This window comes from Crinia signifera, chromosome 8 (genome assembly GCF_055691185.1).
Source record: "Crinia signifera chromosome 8, ASM5569118v1, whole genome shotgun sequence".
NCBI classification, from domain to species: Eukaryota; Metazoa; Chordata; class Amphibia; order Anura; family Myobatrachidae; genus Crinia; species Crinia signifera.
The window spans coordinates 14,548,349-14,568,705 of NC_139224.1; the positions used below are offsets into that span (position 1 = coordinate 14,548,349).

The window sequence follows — 20,357 nt, forward strand, 5'->3', positions numbered from 1 at the left end:
GTGCCACGTTTGTCCAACCTGAATAATATAAGACCTGGAGAAACACGAAACGCGACAGTTTACAATGGCTTTTACCTCCATGATGTTTCTTATGGAGCTCCGTATCGTCATTCAAGTCTTCACCTAAATATGAAAAATAGAAATGATCCGTCCTTATTAATGTATTCCCGCATACTGTATCCAGGCTAAATGATGGGGTTTTTCTGAATTCGTTCACAGCCGTACACACAGGGATAAATCCATTCACCATCGAATGGATTTCCATCTGTTTGCAGTGCAGAGAACGCCAGGACTTATTTAGCGCTGAGATGGGCATTGGCTTTCTCTCCCAATGGCCGGGGAACGACCCCAAACCTCCGCCCTCTGTCAATCACGCAGCCAGAGATCACCTGCATTTGTAGCCTGTGATCGCACAGAGGGCGGTCCTTCGTTGATCGCCAGGGCTATAAATTCACATCCCTACATTCAAGGCTGAATCGGGCCCTTAGTGCCGTTACTTACTTGGAGTGTCCGCAGAAAGCGCGAACACTTGGACTTCGCAGAGGCTGAGAGATGTCTCTTTGTCTGGGATGACGATGGTCACAAAGCGTCCCCTTATTCCTTCACAGTTAAATATAAACGTTTCTCCTGGTCCGATGGAGGATACTGTGCCGCATCTATGGGACACGGAGACACGAGAGGCATCAGGGGCCACCATTCCTGGCCACAGCTGTAAGTCTTAGTCACAATGACCAGGACACATGGTACATAGGTGCAATCAGGGATTACAGACAACGGGGTCCTAGAGCAATCGCTGTACATTAGCCACAGAGCACACAAATGCTTCTATGTAGCCCTTATAGTGATCAACAAGTCTCCTAATCCAACTATATGTTATGGTAATCACATGCCAAGTTGCCACATCAATTCTTAATTTCAAGAGGGATCCCTGCAATATCTAAGCACCTCCACTAGGTAACAAGGAGGAACCCATTTCTGACCTCAAAAGTAGCCCTCAGCTCTCCCAACAGTGGCGTTTCTAGGGTACCAAAGCCCAGGTGGTGGGTGGGAGCCGGTGGCATGGGAGCACACAGCCTCTGCAAATTAAAGAAGGTTTGGCCATCCTCATGGAATCTGCTAAAATAGCCCTCCAAAAATGGCCACCACCTGGGAGGCAACAGAGTACCTCTAGCATCTGTCAGGGGACCGAAGAGTATACAGTACCACATGGAAGTGCTGGACTCCGGGAGCACTGGCACACTGTGATCATGTAACCCCTTGGCAACAAACACGTAACCCCTGTCAACAAACAGGTGACTCCCTGGCAACAAGAAAGCAGGTAAAAATAATATCTATGGTGCCAGGAGGGGCACCAGAAACTTTTTTGGCAGGGGTGCGCATAATTTCTAGTTATGCCGGTGTCGAAGTAATACTCATATCACATGGGAACTACTGTTTTCAACTTTTTTCATAAATATATAATATATATATAATATATATATATATATATATATATATATATATATATATAAAAGCCATACTTTGGGTTTTTCTTCCATCCGCTAGCAGAACTTCCCACGTGAATCTCAGCTCCATCAAGGTCTTCTGGATGTTCATCGTTTCTATTGGTCACCGCGATGGAGAACACCTTGTGGTCGGACTTCAAGTCTAAGGTCCACCATGGGTTCTGCTCCACATTAGTCTCGGAACACGTGGACAAAATCCCATCAGACGCTTTGCTGCAATCGCTTCCATTTGTGCTGGACTGAGTGGTGGTTCCAGTTAGGGCCACGTTAGGTGCTGAGGAACATATAAACCTTCATTTATTATCTGGTGAAGGAAACGTCAGAGAAAGCAATACATGGCTTAGGATGGGAATCATTACCAGCATTGGAATGCTTCAGGATATTTCTCAGCTCAGTTGCATCTGTAAAATTCAGAAGACGGTTGAGACACGAAGTAAGGGTCACATAAAAGAAGTTGAGGCAGCAAAGGTCCTCTAGAGCACAGGTTCTCAAACTCGGTCCTTAAGGAACCCACACAGGGCATGTTTTGCAGGTCTCCTCACCGGATTACAAGTGAAGTAACAGGCTCAACCTTTGGATCTTTTCAAATCTGTCAGTGAGTGATGAGTGCACCTGTGCACCTGCCGAGTGGCTTGGAAAATGTGAACGGTGTGGGGCCTTATGGACCGAGTTTGAGAACCCCTGCTCTAGAGCCATAACGCTGCCTGCTTATACTGCGTATAGGGTTTATATTTTTAGTTTTTCAAGAAAAAAGCAAGACTTACGGTCATGTTCTCCACTTTCGGTTAAATCTGGGTTAATGGGAATGGCTGGGAAAAAAAGGGAAACGGGAGAAATTTTTCTATTATGACTACAATAAAAACCTATAAAAAATATTGTACAAAGTGGTAGTTTCATTTATTTTATTAATACTTTTTTTTAAATTATTCCATCCAAATAAAAAGTTAGGTCGAGATGATCAAAGCTTGGCCAGAGATAAAGAGATCCAATCAGCTTCTAAGTTCTAACTACCATGGTACAGACTGTGCTACACAAATGACTGATTATTCGGTGCTTTATCTCTCTCAAAGATTTGGCAAATTTCTCCTCCCCCCCCCCCCTCCTCAGTGTTGAGGACTAATACATACGCGAAATACACTAATCTAGAAGCTGGAGGATTGCGACTGAGAAGTGACAACCGATTTTGGACATCTCAGAGTTGTCTTCTACCACATCTTCTTACCTGTGTAGTTGTCTGGCACGTCCACACCATAAACTTTCACCTCGCACAGCGTCAGGTATGCGGCTGTCCCCGGTATGGTGACTGTGACATATTGTCCAATTAACCCGCAGCTATATTCCTCTTCTTCTCCCAGACCCAGTGAGGTAATTTTAGCGCACCTGTATGGAACATTATTCTTGCTGTCATTATTTCCTGTAGATATGTTCTAGACGCTATATTCTATACTATATACTATATTCTATATTCAGCCAACATTTTTCCTTAATATACACTTTCATGCAACATATATAGACAGAGGCGTAGGGAGGGCGGAGCCACCGGAGCTCATGCTCCGGGCGCAGATTGGTGGAATGGCGCCGCCGGCCCGCCCCCCCTCCGCAAATTATCCATTCCCTGCACAAGTTAAGTATAATAACGGGCAGCGCACGCCGGCGTCTGCCCTGCCCTACCCGGCGTCTGCCTCCGTCCTGCCATTCTCGCCCGGTCCCTGCCGCCAAGCGTCACTGATGGTGTGGCCGGGCGGCGGGCGGACAATCTTCTCTCTTCTCTAAATTGCTGCTGCTGCTGCTCGGTCCGGCTTCCGGGCAGCGCAGCATATTAGCAGAACTAAAGTCTCCTCCCAGAGTCACCTGACTCACTCGCTCCTCCGTGGCTACAGCAGCGTTATTATCAGCCATCCCAAGCGCTGGCTGTAGCCTGGAGGAGGACAAGGTGTTCTGCTGCCGCCTGTGCCGCCCTGTAATTCAAGGTGAATTGTTATTTTATTTATTTATACAGCTAATTAATGTTAATATTAAACATAGTAATAAACTTGGGGGGGGGGTGGGGTGAATCAGCATCTTATATAGATTCCGTTACAGTGTCTTATATAGTGCAGCATATACCGTTACGGCGTCTTATATAGCGCAGCAGATTCTGTTACAGTGTCTTATATAGCGCAGCAGATTCCGTTACAGCTTCTTATTTAGCGCAGCAGGTTCCGTTACAGGTTTTTATATAGCGCAGCAGATTCCGTTACAGTGTCTACAGCGTCTTATATAGCGCAGCAGATTCCGTTACAGTGTCTTATATAGCGCAGCAGATTCCGTTACAGTGTCTTATATAGCGCAGCAGGTTCCGTTACAGTGTCTACAGCGTCTTAAATAGCGCAGCAGATTCCGTTACAGTGTCTTATATAGCGCAGCAGATTCCGTTACAGTGTCTTATATAGCGCAGCAGGTTCCGTTACAGTGTCTACAGCATCTTATATAGCGCAGCAGATTCCGTTACAGTGTCTTATATAGCGCAGCAGATTCCGTTACAGTGTCTTATATAGCAGCAGATTCCGTTACAGTGTCTTATATAGCGCAGCAGATTCCGTTAGTGTCTTATATAGCGCAGCAGATTCCGTTACAGTGTCTTATATAGCGCAGCAGATTCCGTTACAGTGTCTTATATAGCGCAGCAGATTCCGTTACAGTGTCTTATATAGCGCAGCAGATTCCGTTACAGCGTCTTATATAGCGCAGCAGATTCCGTTACAATGTCTTATATAGTGTCTTATTTTTTAAGTTTTTTCTTTTCAAATGCCAACACATGTTAGCCACGCCCCCAATTCATTACAGGGGGGGGGGGGGGGGCGCGAAATATGCCCTTGCTCCGGGCACCATGGCACCTAGCTACACCGCTGTATATAGATTATGATTATAAAGCCTAGGACTCAAAGAATGTTTATATCTAGAACATATACTGTTCATTCTATTTTATGATCAAACTGATCACTGCAGCAAGTTACTAAAGGGCTGCAGGAAGCATTCTTATGACACTTCGGCTGCTCGCCGGCATCCCTCATAGTGACATCACATGCTCGGGGTGGCACAGGATGCATTCACCCTCCTACAGCCTTGGCTATATATGGCCGCTGCTGCAGGAGAGGGCACACTATATACATTTTTACATTTTAGGTTAATAGACATAAATGGAGTTGAAATAAGAATTCTACAGCCGGACAGAAGTCGGAGTTACTGGATTCTCTTCTTACACAGCGCTCGCACAGTAAAACGCCCACTTACCTTGGATTGCGGCTGCCACCTTTTTCCTGCGAAGTCCCGATTCTAATCTCTGCCCCGTTGATTCGCTCGCGGCAGCAGTCGCCCCGATTCATGATCTTGACTTTTGTGACATTGTAGACTTTCGTCAGGTCCACCATCCACCAAGGCTCTATGTCCAGGTCGGTGTGGGAGCAATGCCCGGCCATGTATCTGGTGTTGGAAGAGCCATCGATGGCATTTTCAGCGGCTCCAAATTTATCGTAGGTGCTGGACTGGGAACTGACTCCTCGGAAAGCCAGATTGACTCCTGATAACAATCAATTTACTGTGCTCAGTAACGTCAAAGGGACATAGGGCCTGATTCAGTTTTGTTAGCAAATAATCACCGGCCGGCGAATAATCACCGTGCCCGCTCGCACCAAGCTTGTTGATGAATGTTGCTGCGCAGTTGCTAAACATCAATCCCCTGTGCGAACGCGCAGGGGAGGGATCAAACCAGAATGAGGGCCACAATGTATATATGTTATAATTCTATATATTTTGGTTTAAAATTAACTTTAGACAATAAAATAATCTCCTGGAATTTTACCTTCATTTTCTGTAATCTCTTTGCTGGAAGATTCTGATATGGAAAAAAAAAATAAGAGTTTGCAATATTTAATGACATGAGACTGTATCAAGTAACCTTAATCCAAACCGGAATCCTAGAACTGCATTGGCTATGGAGTAACTATTACACCTAATCAGGGCGTTCTTGTAATTGCTCCAGTGGTGAAAGAAAACATACTGACCAGTGGCGTAACTATAGAGGGTGCAGGAGATGCAGCTGCCATGGGGCCCGGCGGCTGGGGGGGCCCGAGGTCCCAGCAGGCAGTCCCCTGCTCCCTTTTTATTTATTTATAAATGCGCAATGTCTATATCCATGTTGCGTGCCCCCTTTCAGGCTCTGCACGGTTGATGTGCAGGAGACAACGCTGCTGGCGCTGCCAAAAGGGAGCAGGAGACCCGGAGCCTACACCAGCGGGGACCCGTGATGACGAATTGGAGGAGGAAACCAATCCAACCAGTCACCCAGCGCTGGTGAGCGGGGAAACTAGTGGGAGGAAGGAGCGGGTGGGCGGGGAACCCGGGGGTCAGGAGGATAAAAAAAAAAAAACACCCAGCGCCGGTAGCCGGGGAAAATGGGGTCAGGAGGAGGAAACAAGGCATCCGGTGCCAGTGTGTGGGGGACCTGGCCTTTGGAGGAATGAACCCAGTGGGAGGAAGGAACAAGGCTCCCAGCTCCAGTGGGTGGGGAACCCGGGGTCAGGAGGAGGAAATAAGGCACCCGGTGCCAGTGTGTGGGGGACCTGGCCTTTGGAGGAATGAACCCAGAGGGAGGAAGGAACAAGGCTACCAGCTCCAGTGGGTGGGGAACCCGGGGTCAGGAGGATCGAAAAAAGCAACCAGCACTGGTGGCCGGGGAACATGGGATTGGGAGGAGGGAACAAGGAAGGCACCCACCACCGGTGTGTAGGGGACCTGGCCTCAGGAGGAAGGAACAAGGCACCCAGCTTCGGGAGGAGGAAAAAAATCACACGGCGCCGGTGAGCAGGGGACTGGGTCCTTCTGGGAGGAGAGAGAAGAAGAGTCCCAGCTGCCACTGTCAGATATATACAGGTACTTCATTTGTAATGAGGGGGACACACAGTCCCTGTTTCCCTCTCACAACCCTTTCAAACCCCTACTCTCTCTCCTCCCCCTTTCCCCCCTCTTCATTTCCCCCTGTCCCTCCCTCTCCTTTCTCCCTTCTCCATGTCCTTTCCCATCTCCCCCCCCCCCCCCGCTCCTTCTATCCCCCCCTCCTCCTATCACCTTTCTCCATCTTTGCCCTCCCTCTCTATCCTCTCTTTGGCCCTGTACACACGGGGCGTTTTAAGCTTATATTGCCAGTGATATGGTTGCTCAGCATGTACAGTGCAGCGGTCGCCCTGTACTGATTGACCAGCTCCTTTCACATTCAGAGTGTCTCCTTTGTCGCTGATGAAAATGGGACACAGCATTTTGGTCGCTGAGCAATATTAAGTCAAGATCGCTCAGCGACCAAATCGCTCAGTGTGTACGGAGCTTTTCTCTATTGCCCTCTCTCCTTTATCTCTCTCCTTCCCACCTTTTTCCTCTCTCTCTCTATCTGATGGTCTATCTACCCTGACACCCTCTAGCACTTTTCCTGTCTCCCCCCTTTTTCTCCTTTACACCCCCTCTGCCACTTTTTCTCCCTGTCACTCTTTTTTCGCTGTGGGTGGGATGCCCTAAACCGAAAATGCTGTAAAACCCAGTTATCAGGGTTTTACCACATTTCGTATGCTCTAAAGCCTCTTTGTTGGGGCAGAGCTGCAGTGGGAAATTCCATTGACACCCTCATTCTCTTACCTCTTTCTCTCTCCCTCCATCTCTGACATTGTCTCTCACTCCTACTCACACCCTTACCTCCCTCTCGCGCTACCCTTTCATTCCTATTTTTCCATGTAGCACACGGTCTCCCTGATCACCCCTCTGTCTTTTTCTCACTCTCTTTTCCCCCGACCCCCTTTCTGTCTCTCACATTTTCTCCCCTCCACCCCCTAATTAACATTGTAACGCAGGGTTGCCGACTTTCAAATGCTCCTCTCCGGGAGAAGCCCGGAGAGGAGACTCATTACCCGTTCGGGGGACGGGGCTTGGCTGTGACGTCATTAAGCCCCGCCCCATTACGGGAAATAGACGAAATCACTGATCTCCATGGAGGGGGTGGGGCTAAAATGACACAAGTGTGTCATTTTAGCTCCGCCCCCTCCTCTGAGACCCGCGGATTGTGGCATTTAAATGCCGCGATCGGGGGGCTCAGTGGGGGACCCGATTTTCGGGAGACTCCCGGTAATTCCGGGAGGGTCGGCAACCCTGTTGTAACTACAATGGTGTGTCGTGGGGAAAGGGTCCCTTTAAAAATGTTGCTATGGGGCCCACAGTGAACTAGTTACGCCTCTGATACTGACATTTCGTTAGTAAAAATTCCCATTGCAGCCATCTGTGCAAACACTTACCATCCTCAAATTCCTCAAACAGTGACTCAAGGAAACCTGTATAAAACAGAGATGAGCCAGGTGACGTCACCATTTATTGCAAGCTGACATGAAACGTTTTCATACAAGATCTATCTATCTATTCATTCATATTATTTCCTATATACTATGTATCATAGTTACCTCCCCTCCTGCATTCTGCAGGAGACTCCCTGACATAGCAGCAATCTCCCTCTCTCCCTCATTAGACTAGCAATCTCCCTCATGTCACCTAGCCCACATTACACTGTTTCATCATAGTTACCTCCCCTCCTGCATTCTGCAGGAGACTCCCTGACATAGCAGCAATCTCCCTCTCTCCCTCATTAGTCTAGCAATCTCCCTCATTTCACCTAGCCCACATTACACTGTTACATTTTTGGGGGAAAAAGGAGCACCATTTCCCAGCACTTTATTCTTACTGACTGCTTTGGGGCTCATCTACATTTGGATAGAAGTCATTTTAGAAGATTCCCCTCAGATGTAGCAGTACACACCCACGCTTCTAGGTGCCACGTTCACAATCTCTTTTCACAATATCTCCATATTTGGAACTAGCCACGCCCTTTGGGTGGAGCATGACATGGCCCCTCAATGGGGCGCTGTGCAAAATTCTACTACCAACTATAATCTCCCTGAAACTAGTTTTCAAAAGAAGCAAGTATGATATGTATTTGTGGCACCCCAGAAAGAAATACTGGGACTGTTTTTTGGAAGCAATGTACAGGTATGTGTATGAATATCTGTTGTTTTGTTTTGGAAAACATCCGTGTGCTTTATTTATTCTGCTGCCTCATTTCAGGGACACTCTGTGTACTGCAGAGGTTACCTTCTTCTCTCATGTGTCCACATGTATAGTATGCACTTCCTAGTGCACGGATTGGCTCAGGAAGCTGGCCACACATGCACAGGATGAGGTGAGGAGGAGTCTTTAGAAAATGAAAGTAAAGAGAGGACTGAGAGTCAAGCCTGGTAGTGGGGATCTAGTCTCTAAGGGCCTTATTCTAGTTCACTCTTACATACCTCCCAACATGGTTTTACTTCCCTTAGTAATTAAATGGCTTCCGCGCTCCTCTCTGCACTGTTATATTTATAATGGGCGCATTGAGAGTCCCAGGAGACCCACACCGCACATGCTGTGCCCATTTCTGTAATATTCACCCTCCGGAGTCTCGTGTCAGCAGTGCTGCAGAGATCACCATAAAAAGAGAGGAGGAGGCTTGTGTGTGGCCTCCTCCATCCTGACCCGCTCCTGTCTTCCGAGAGATCACATGACTAGACAAGAGTGACATCATATAGGCCCTTATTCTGATTAAGTCGGACGGCTGCGTGTTCGGTCGGATGGCCGATGTATTGTGTTTGCGCATGTGCAGAGGCGTTTCTGCGCATGTGCGAACACCGCACATGTCCAAATGCAGCGTGAAATCCATACAGAAAACGATCGGTCGGAACAATCTGAACAGGGGGGCGTGAAGGGTTGTTTGTGCTCATTACCATATGCATACACCCTGCGTTTCATGGGTACGCTGGGCGTACGTATGGTAATGCGGCCGTGACGCACGTGTGGAAGGTGGACATATGACATAGCCAGATGCCAGCTGCCCGCCCATATCCCTGCGTTCGCACGGAGAAATGTCCAAGTGGTCTGCAGCACTCGGTGCTGTCTGACCGCTCGGTCCATCATTCGGTTGGTCGGCGACCATCGGAGGATGGGGGAGGTTCCCACAGATGGCGGAGTTGTTCACATGAAACATCCACTCGTGGTCCATTCGCTCGGTGTCTCACCACATTCGTACAGTGTGAGCGATCCGTACGGTAGGCAGGGCTAAGAACACTCGGTGGCCGTCCGAAAATACACATCCGTCTGAGTCAACTAGAATAAGGGCCATAGTGTAACCTTTTTTATACCATGTAAGTCGTGTTATTAAGAGACACGTACACATTTTAAACACATAGAGATAAAAATGTTCTTACTTGTCCAGTTACTTGGATTTGTGATCCAGTAAAGGTCAGCTATGAGATAGGAAATACACATTCAATGTACAGTAGTATAAGTGCAGGTAATACTAGAGAGAAAACAAAGTAGGCCCTTCTGACTTGCTCGGTGCGGTCCAAATTCGCTCCCCCAGCTGACGGTCAAGGATGGCACATGGGCATAAATATGCGCATGTGCGAATCCCCAAAGCGAATGCCTTCGGCAAGTTCCACACTTGCTGGGTGGGCAGATGGCGGATGCAGGGTACCGCCCAGTGTTTCATGGCTGTGCCCACAAAAACAGTGGGCGCGCCCACATAAACGCTGCCCCGGGAATCTTACTCGCTCTTCCGGTCGGCTGGGAGCGCACCCCAATTTTTGTGAGCCTCTGGGCCGTTCCGGAAGTGTCAGCCAGTGCGCTCCTGTCCCTGAATGTGTCATTTAACATTCCGGAGCTACATCATTTCTTATTGCTGCAAATTATATATAAATTATCATGCCTAAAACCAATCATTGCAAATTATGCCCCTCATTCAGCACATATTTAGGGAATGTTTTGAAAATTGTTCCAGCAGGGTTGAATCTTAAATCTCATAATTACAGAAATCTGATCCCCTGTCTCTAAAACCACCACGTTACCGGGCGCATCTACCGCTCGGCCTGACACATATATGGGGGGGGGGGATCAGATTTCAACCACAGGAATAGTATAAATGCAGAGATACTTACACTTCTCGGTGCCAATCACTTCACCTGTGTGTAAGTAACAAAACTGTAGTGAGAATAGTAAATAACAGTCATATACTTTATTAAATGGCTCTGCTATACAGTATCTATCTATCAATGTCATATCTATCTATCTATCAATGTCATATCTATCTATCGAGCCATCTATCTGTCATATCTATCTATCTATATATCTACATAGTTAAATAGTAGTTTAGGTTGGAAAAAAGTCAGACGCAATCCATAGGTGTAGCTGTGGAAGGAAAATATACTTACAAGTGTCCTCCGGCGAAGATCACATCTTCTTTCCACGTAGCATCCCGGGGATTTGGCAAAAAACATACCGGTATTACGCGAAACCCACGGACTGAGCAGGAGCCGCACGTGTCTTTGTTTACATCTTGCGGCTTCGCCCCCAAATACCGCTATTGGCCGGCTTGCAGCCTAGCGGCCAATCAGGAGCCGCTAGGCCGCAAGCCGGCCAATAGCATTATTTAGGGGCGGAGCCGCACAATGTAAACAAAGACGTTTTGACAGTCGGGATCCCGATGTCGGGTAAATGACTGTCGGGAACCCGTCCGGCACCCGTGTGGGGAGGGGGGGTGCACTAACATCTGCCGCCCCACTTCACCGCACATCGCCAGCTACCACATCGATAATAATATAACTAACATATGTGATTGATATCGCAAAGGACAGCTCTTGTGTTAAAAGCTGCCCTGTGCGAAGCAGCCGGCGGGGCATCAGTGGATTCCTGGCGGCTCTCCCCCCTCCTCCTTCTACAGGGACTCCGTCTCCGCCAGCTCCTCCCTGCACCTGGAACGGGAAGTACGGTGCTAGGGAAGAGAAGGTAATTGGTCTGGCCAGCACAGCAGGAGGCTTCTATAGGGTATCACCAGCTATTGCCCAGTAGCAGTAACCTGGCATGTGGGTTTTAGTTCATGAAAAAAATGTGGTAAAAACCCATTAACGGGGGTTTTACTGCATTTTTTATTTAGAGCATCCGTCCCCTATCTCTAAACTCTATGTCCCTCACCTCCTCCTTGTCTCTCATCTCTACCCCCCTATCTCTAATCCCATTTTGTCACTGCTTTCCCCTCACCTTCCATCATCCTGTCTCTCATCTCTATCCCCACATCCATCCACCCGCCTGATTTCCATTACTGTTCCCACACCCTCCATCCTCCTGACTCTCATTTCTGCACCCCCCCCACCCACCTGTCTCCCTGTTTTCATGTCCCCCTCACTATTCCATTTATGTATCTCATCATTCTGTCACTTTGTCTCTCACCTCTGTCCCCCTAACCCCCTGTCTCACATTTCTGTCCTCATCGCTTCCCATCTCTGTGTCTCTCCTCTCTACCCCTTCACCAGCCACTCCCTTGCCTCATCCAGTCATCTCCTTGTTTTTCATTGCAATCCCTCCAGCAGCCTCCATTTCAGTGTCTCTCATTTCTGTCCGCGTCACCCACCTGTATCTCTGTTTCACATTTCTGCCTCCTCACTATCCCATCTATGTATCTCACTACCCTGTCTCCAACCCCTGTCCTGCTCACCCCCTGTCTTACTACTTTTCAACTCTGCCCCCCCCCCCCCCTGGTCACTACCTGTATCTTGTCTCATCCCTGCCCACCCCCCTCACCACCTGTCTCCTTGTGTCTCATCTCTGTCCTCCCTCACCACTGGCCTCCTTGTGTCTCATCTCTGTCCCCCCTCACCATTTGCCTCCTTGTGTCTCATCTCTGTCCCCCCTCACCATTGGCTTCCTTGTGTATCATCTCTGCCCCGTCACCATATGTCTCATATCTGCCCCCGCTCCCCATTATCTATATCTTTCATTTCTGTATATAATGTTTGTCTGTCTTTTTAGTTCCCACTTCCAATTTATACCATGTCAGTTCCTCTGATATCTGTCCCCAACCCTGTGTTCTGAGTGTGTATTATGTACAGTTAAATCTAAAACTGTTTCTCACCAGGGACTTCGCTTGGGAGTCCAAAAACTTGGACCTCACAGATGGTCAGAGATTGGTTGGCTCCGGGAATGTGGACAGTCACATATTGACCCTTCATGCCATTGCACTGAAATGCCAGGGTCTTCCCATTGTTCATAGATGTAATTATGGCACATCTAAAAGTAATAAAACAAAAGCAGATTATTCTCAGTCAACAGCTGGACATACACTACTGTTCAAAAGTTTGGGGTCACTTAGATATTTCCTTATTTTTTAAAGAAAATTACTGAGTTTTTTTTCCCAATGAAGATAACATTAAATGAATCAGAAATCACTCTATAAATTGTTAATGTGGTAAATGACTATACTGGCTGCAAACGTCTGGTTTTTAAAGGAATATCTATATAGGTGTATAGAGGCCCATTTCCAGCAACCATCACTCCGGTGTTTTAAGGGTACATTGTGTTTGCTAATCATGTTAGAAGACTAATGGACAATTAGAAAACCCTTGAGCATTTATGTTAGCACAGCTGAAAATGGGTTTGCTCATTAGAGAAGCTATAAAACTGGACTGAGTATCTGGAGCATCACATTTGTGGGTTTGATTACACTCATAAAATTACCTGAAAAAAAGAATGTAACAGTATTTTCTTGTTCTTTGAAATGAAGGCTATACCATGCGAGAAATTGCCAAGAAACTGAACATTTCCTACAATGGTGTGTACTACTCCCCACAGAGAACAGCACAAACAGGCTCTAACCAGAGTAGAAAGAGAAGTGGGAGGCCCCGGTGCACAACTGAGCAGAAGTACATTAGAGTCTCTAGTTCCAGAAATAGGTGTCTCACAGGTCCTCAACTGGCAGCTTCACTAATCGGTACCTGCAAAACGCCAGTGTCAATGTCTACAGTGAAGAGGCGACACCAAGATGCTGGCCTTCTAGGCAGAGTGGCAAAGAAAAAGCCATATCTGAGCCTGGCCAATAAAAGGAAAAGATTAATATGGGCAAAAGATCACAGACATTGGACAGAGGAAGATTGGAGAAGAATGTTATGGACAGACGAATAGAAGAACATTTGTGAGACGCAGAACAAGTGAAAAGATGCTGGAAGAGTGTCTAATGACATCTGTCAGCATGGTGGAGGCAATGTCATGGTCTGGGGTTGCTTTGGTCCTGGTAAAATTGGAGAGTAGTACATAGGATTTTGAATAACAAAGGCTATCACTCTATTTTGCAACGTCATGCCAAATCCTGTGGACAGCCCTTGATTGGAGCCAATTTCCTCCTACAACAGGACAATGATTAAAAGCTCACCTCCAAATTATGCAAGAACTATTGAAGCAAACAAGCAGGCAGCTGGTATGGGTGCCGGACGGGGTCCCGACAGTCATTTACCCAACGGCGGGATCCCGACTGTTAAAACGCTGACAGACGGGTTCCAAAGGCCACCGGTTCTTCTCTCTCGTGGGGGTCAGCGTGGCTAGCGCAGCGAGCCCCTAAGGGGCCTTGTTGTGCTCACCATGCTGCCTGAGTCCGGCCAGTCGGGATCCCGACGTCGGGCTAATGACTGTCGTGATCCCGACTGTCGGAATCCTGTACCACACCCGCTGGTGTTCTGTCTGTACTAGAGTGGCAAATTACCAGCTAAAATGCCAAAGGTCTGCAAGGCTGTAATTGCTGCAAAAGGAGCATTCTTTGTCGAAAGCAAAGTTTGAAGGACAAAATTATTATTTCAAAGAAATATCATTATGTCTAACCTTGCCAATGTCCTGAATACAGTATATGTTCTGTTCATTTTGCCACTCATTTTATAAAAAAAAGTCAGTTTTCATGTAAAACACGAAATTCACTGGGTGACCCCAAACTTTTGAACGGTGGTGTACCTGAAATCATATTCTGTACACTTACATGGGATTGGTGGTTCCCCCATTTTCGGCTGAGTTCCCGATCCTTATCTGCGCTCCGTTAATACTATCGGCACAGCAGTCTCCTCTGTTTGTGACCGTGACCGTGAATATCCTAAACTCTGACTTGAGGTCCACCATCCACCAAGGGTTATCCTCCTCCCTGGTGCCGGCGCACTGGATGTACAAGTAGTTACTTTCTTGGGATCCGTCAATGGCATTGTGGGGCTCCCCATACATGTTATACAGACTGGATTGTTGCGCGATGCCTTTCACCGCCACGTTAGGAGCTGCGTGATAATATTCAAACATATGAAAGATTAACTGATCGAACCACCTGGGAAGGGTTATTGTATGAAGTTCATGTGCCTGCAGGTGGGGCAGATGTAACATGTGCAGAGACAGTTAGATTTGGGTGAGTTATTTTGTTTCTGTGCAGGGTAAATACTGTCTGCTTTATTTTTACAATGCAATATACTGTAGATCTCACTTTGAAGTAAAACCCCACCCAAATCTAATTCTCTCTGCACAAGTTACATCTGCCCCACCTGCAGTGCACATGGTTTTGTCCATTATAGAGAGAAGTTGCTTTTGCAAGTGAACCAGAATCAGTACTGTATGCATGTGAAGTCATTTAATAATCACTCGATTTGCAAACTCTCTGATTAGCAATCCATACTGAATTAGGCCCAGAACCCTAATGTGGTGCTAAATGATGTGAGTCCTGACTTATAGTGCTTCACATTGTAGCCAGTAGATGGCGCTGTCAGGAAACTACCTGTAAGTTAAACTTTAGGTTTCTTTGCTTAGCACCAGGGCTGAATTAAGTTCTGTGGGGGCCCTGGACAACAAGATTGCGGTGCCCCCCCCCCCCCCCCCCCGAATGGAGGCAGGTGGTATCTGGGCAGCAGGGTCCCTGCAGTGGATGGAAAGTCAGTGGCATGGTCCCTGCAGTGGATGGGCGGTCAGCAGCGGGGTTCCTGTGGCAGATGGGAACTAGTAGTGCTACTAGCTCCCATCTGCCACAGGGACCCCACTGGTGACTTCCCATCCACTGCAGGGACCCAGCCAAAGACTGCAGTGCCCAGCTGCCACAGGGACCCTCTGCCTGTCCTGCGCTGCCCAACCCTACTGCCTACCACCCACCTGCCACTGCCACAGCAGTGCTGATGTGGGGGCCCCTGATGTGTGGGGGCCCCGGGACGACCGCCCCTGTTGTTTAATCCGGCCCTGCTTAGCACGGCTTGCAAAAATTTGCTGGATCTGCAATTCGCTGCAAATCAATTCGCAAGCCGCTCAGCATCGAAAGATTTTGGCAGTGTGCGCAGTCTGTCCCTGCGTTTTCCTTGACACTCCTAGAAAATGGCCGGTTACAACCCACAACCATTGGCTTCCTGCCACCTTGTGTATGGCCTATCGATAATCACCCTGCCTGCAAATTCCCAGCTGTGCGATCAGGTCTGAATAACCCCCACAGTACAGAAGATTGCACACATTACTGGTTACCTCCATTTGGTGTCTTCAGGTCTTTTGGTGCCGTCACTTCATCTAGAAGCACAAAGAAAAAAAAAGATTAGATAGTTTCATTTCCTTTTAAATGTTGGATTTACATTTATTTATTTTATTTTGAAAACTTACCTGAGCTGCTAGTCGGAACCCCATAGACCTGGACCTCGCACATGACCAGATGCTCTTCCCGTCCAGGAATGGTGACGGTCACATATTGTCCGATCATCCCATCGCAGGAGAATGAGAGAGTTTCTCCAGACTCGATGGATGTGATGACGCCACACCTAGAGTACCGCAGTGGAGTTATATAAAAACATTCCTGATTGTGAATAAATGGTATGTCGTCTTGCTAAAGAACTGTGCTGCTTTCCACAGTGCCACCACATTATATATCTGTTACCTAAGGGGCAATTTGCAGAAATGATCAAGACTGCCCAGCCCCACTACAGCATTGTCTACCCAGTGTCTTTGGGATACTAAACTAGGGATGTCCATCAAAGGTGCAGTCATCAATGTCTAAGCATCCATGTATTCTGCAAGGAGAGATTTGGTTTGCGCACATGCGAAGGAGCACTGCCGCTGATTTCATGTACCAGGAACATTGGTATTAAGGGCAGATGGCGTCTTCTACATGGGCAGCCTTTGGTCATCTATGACCTACACACCATCAATGGGAAAAACCGTCTACATCTGTTTTCAATGTATTGATGGGAGGGAAACATTGGCCATCAGTGGCTAATTATACTTGAAAGCTGGCAACAAATAGCGGTTTATGTTCTAGAATTTAATCCTCTGCCGTCTATGAAAGTCCACAAGCTTTACAGACAAGTTCAGAAGACTTCTTATGTAACTCCAAATTATGGAGGAGAATCTGCACCTAGCACAGTGCAGGAGAAAGCTTTGATGGTTGAACCTTCCATAGAGGTATATTCAATGCCGGTGCGAGCTGTGACAGCAAGCAGTGATGCCTGTTCGCTGTCACAGCTCGCCCCCCCCTGTCAGTATTCAACTGACCCCCATTTTTGGAGCAAGGGGGAATCGGTGAATGCGGCCCCAGAAACAGCGAGACTTGCATCTAAATGAATAGAGTGAGCGGCCGGTGCCGGGGTTAAACAGCAAGGATCACTTGTTTTCTGCGATCCCCACCATTTAACCCCCCCACCGACCGCATTGAAAATGTGCCATAGCGTACAGCCCTTTACAGAGAGCATTTGCCCAATTACAATCACATCAGTCCTTGCCCCAGTGCAGTCTACAATCATCATTCCATCCCAGATGTACACTCATACACATTAGGGTTCATTTTGTCAGGAGCCAGTGGACCTATTTCATGTTTCAGCCAATCAGTAAAATACTTTACCTATGATTCAATGTCCCTCCCTTACTCGGGTCATTTCCTATGCGGATCTCAGCACCAAATATCCGCTCCCTGCAACACTCCAAGACTCGGTTAGTGATGGCCACGGAGAACACTTTATGTGGGCTTTTCAGATCCACCATCCACCAAGGGTCTTTGTCCTTCTTTGTGTAAGAACACTGGGACCTCAGGTAATTGTTGGCCAGAGATCCATCATTGGCATTCCGGGCGCTCCCAAAATAAGAGTTAGTGCTGGACTGAGTAGGTATCCCCCGAAGTGCTACATTGGGAGCTGTAAGATAAATGAGTCTTTCAATGGAATAATCATCATCATCTACAGAGGACATCGGTTATAGATGCGGCCAGGCTTACCCGCAGGCCCCCGATTGTCTAGCCAGGCGTTGCATTTGAAAAACAATGCAACCTGCCACATCAACCGAGGGGACCCCCTTGTCTAGCGATATTAAATTCGATTCGATTTTTCACATTTCGTTATATGTTTCTATAAATGCTGTTCCAATCTTTTCTTTACTTTTTTGGGGGTCTCAATTATGAACCCAATGTAACATTTGGGACTAACGAATATAGGACCTTATTCTGGTCCACACGCAATGAAATTTGCAGCATTGCGTGTGGATGTAACCTCGCCCGCCGGTCCCCCCTCGATGGCTGAGTTCCCTGCACAACTGCGACTGGATGTTTAGCCTCCATTAGCAGCCTTGTGTGCAGGGGCGAAATGTAACGATTTCTCCAGCGCTCGTGGATGTAAGACACCCAGGGCTGGACCCCCCCGCGCAGCATCACCCAGCAAGCCGCCCCCTCCCTAAGGGTCATCGTCACGGCGAACCGCACCACCCGCCAAGCTCCCCCCCCTGGAACGTCACGTTGCCAGACACCCCCCCCCCTCACCTCCCTGGGGAAAGCCAGCCAGCGCTGCATCACACGGCAAGCCCCCCCCCCCCCCCCCCTGGGACACTGGGACATCACAGTGCCGGGCGAATTACCATGGCAACGCCCAGCGTTTTCATGGGAACGCCCATGAAACGCTGGGCATTCCCACGGGCATGACCCCTTGCCGCCGCCCCACTCCTCCCGCCTGCTCTGCTAGGTGCGAACAGGACGGTGAGCTAGCAGTTTGCTGTGCCCGCTCACACCCAGTGTCTGCATATGCACAGAAATGCGCATGCATACACATAAACCATCATCCCCCCGTGTGAATGGGGAGCGATCAATTCTGGATAAAGCCCATAAATTCACACTTTATATATTAATTAGATATTTATTATTTAAATGTTGTGTCCTCTTGTATTTAGGGCTTGCTTCAACCATGATCGCAGGACTGCGAATTTGCAGCCATCGGAGGACCTCGCATGCACACGGTCCACAGTGCGCATGTGCGAGCCTTTTGTGCGGTTGCCTGTGATTGCTGGCTGCTCGCTGTGATTGACAGCGAACGTCTGTTTGGTTAAGTGCCCCAGTGTTTTCTGGACATTACCTGGCCATTGGGAGGGAGGGCCACTGACTGGGGGGTGCCCTGGGTACAGTTGTCCCGGGCCCCAGCCTGTGGAAGGGCCCGGGCAGCTGCCCACAGACCCCTGCACCCGCACCTAGCCACCCGCACCCGGTGCCGGTGGCCAGGCATGCACAATACACAGGCTGCAGGCTGCACTGTGCAGTGTGTGTGCCGGACCTGACTGTGGACACCGAAGGAGCTGGAGGACGATGCGTGCCATGGGTGATGGTAAGTAATGGAGATGGGGTAGGGGGAGGCGGGGTGCTATCATGTGGGAGGGGGTGAGGGCGGCCGGAAGTATGGCGCTGTGCCGCTGGGGGCCCGGACTGTAGGTCAGTCCCGGGCCCCAACATTTTTAGTAACTTTTCAAATTCGCCCATTATCGCACTTTTTTAAATCAAATTTTTTGCCGCAAATTCGCATATTTAGTGAGCTGCGTATTCCAGGCAAAAAAGTGCGATAATGGGCGATTTTTAGTCATCAAAATGTGTGATTTTTAGTCATGAAAATGTGCAAATTTAAGGAAATGTACGAATTTCTGTAAAAAATAAAAATAAATGACGTGAGGTCCCCCCTTCCTTAGCATAACCAGCCCCGGGCTCAATGAGTCGGACCTGGTTCCAAAAATACGGGGGACAAAAAATCTGGGGGTCCCCCCGTATTTTGAAACCAGCACCGGGCTCCAACAGCCCACAGTGTCATGCCACAGCCGGGGGACACTTTTTACATAAGGTCCCCCGGCCAAACCATGAGCACCGTGGCTGGTCAGCCTTGGACGGGGTCCCTGGGGGAGTGGGGGACCCTCCAATAAAGGGGTCCTCCCCAGGCTTCACCCATCTTATGGAAAAAGTGTCCCCTAGCTGTGGCATGACACCGCAGGCTGTTGGAGCCCGGTGCTGATTTCAAAATATGTGGGGCCCCCAGATTTTTTGTCCCCGTATTTTTGGAACCAGGACCATTCCAAGAGTCATGGGCTGGTTTCAGAAATACGGGGGAACCCTATGCTTTTTGTCCCCCGTATTTTTGGAACCAGGTTCGGCTCAATGAGCCCGGGGCTGGTTATGGTTAGGAGGAGGGACCCCACGCCATTTAAAAAAAAAAAAAAAAAACTTTTACACATTTTTTGAGACAGGACCATGCACAGATCTCAATGATCTGTGCAGGGTTCTGGCCAATTCGCCTGTTAGAACCTGGTCTGCATTGCAGCGTTTTGTAGACACATTTTCCCAAATTCGCATTTTAGTAAATATGCGATTCTTATACTTTTCAATGGGAAAACATCTGGATGCGAGTTCCGGCGTTACTAAAAATTGCACCTTCAGAAAGTGCGATTTTGCGGCAAAAAACGCTTCTTTTGCCGTTTTTTCGCATCTCATTAAATATGCGAATTTTGAAAAACCTGCGATTTCAGACTTTTTTTACTAAAAATCACACAAATCACATTTTCGCATCTTATTAAATGTCGCACATAGTGCGTTCACACTAGACGATATGTACAATATATCATTAACAATATCATTTTTAGCATATAGTTAATGATAAATCATCTAGGACAGTGGTTCTCAAACACAGTTCACGTTTTCCA

At 48.0% G+C, this 20,357-nt stretch overlaps 1 protein-coding gene across 1 annotated transcript in view; it reads right to left on the bottom strand.

Moving 5' to 3' along the window:
* LOC146025751 (uncharacterized) overlaps nt 1–20,357 on the bottom strand; it is a 34,169-nt gene that overhangs the window by 9,490 nt on the left and 4,322 nt on the right. Inside the window, exons 3-18 of the mRNA XM_083155786.1 lie at nt 17,263–17,551; nt 16,032–16,186; nt 15,900–15,941; nt 14,398–14,683; nt 12,511–12,665; nt 10,541–10,564; nt 9,812–9,850; nt 7,820–7,855; nt 5,347–5,379; nt 4,779–5,064; nt 2,728–2,885; nt 2,270–2,314; nt 1,865–1,906; nt 1,521–1,779; nt 502–656; nt 76–123 (exon numbers count right to left, since the gene is read on the bottom strand). Coding sequence (XP_083011912.1) covers nt 76–123; nt 502–656; nt 1,521–1,779; nt 1,865–1,906; nt 2,270–2,314; nt 2,728–2,885; nt 4,779–5,064; nt 5,347–5,379; nt 7,820–7,855; nt 9,812–9,850; nt 10,541–10,564; nt 12,511–12,665; nt 14,398–14,683; nt 15,900–15,941; nt 16,032–16,186; nt 17,263–17,551 — 2,052 coding nt within the window. The remainder of the gene's footprint in view (nt 1–75; nt 124–501; nt 657–1,520; nt 1,780–1,864; nt 1,907–2,269; nt 2,315–2,727; nt 2,886–4,778; nt 5,065–5,346; nt 5,380–7,819; nt 7,856–9,811; nt 9,851–10,540; nt 10,565–12,510; nt 12,666–14,397; nt 14,684–15,899; nt 15,942–16,031; nt 16,187–17,262; nt 17,552–20,357) is intronic.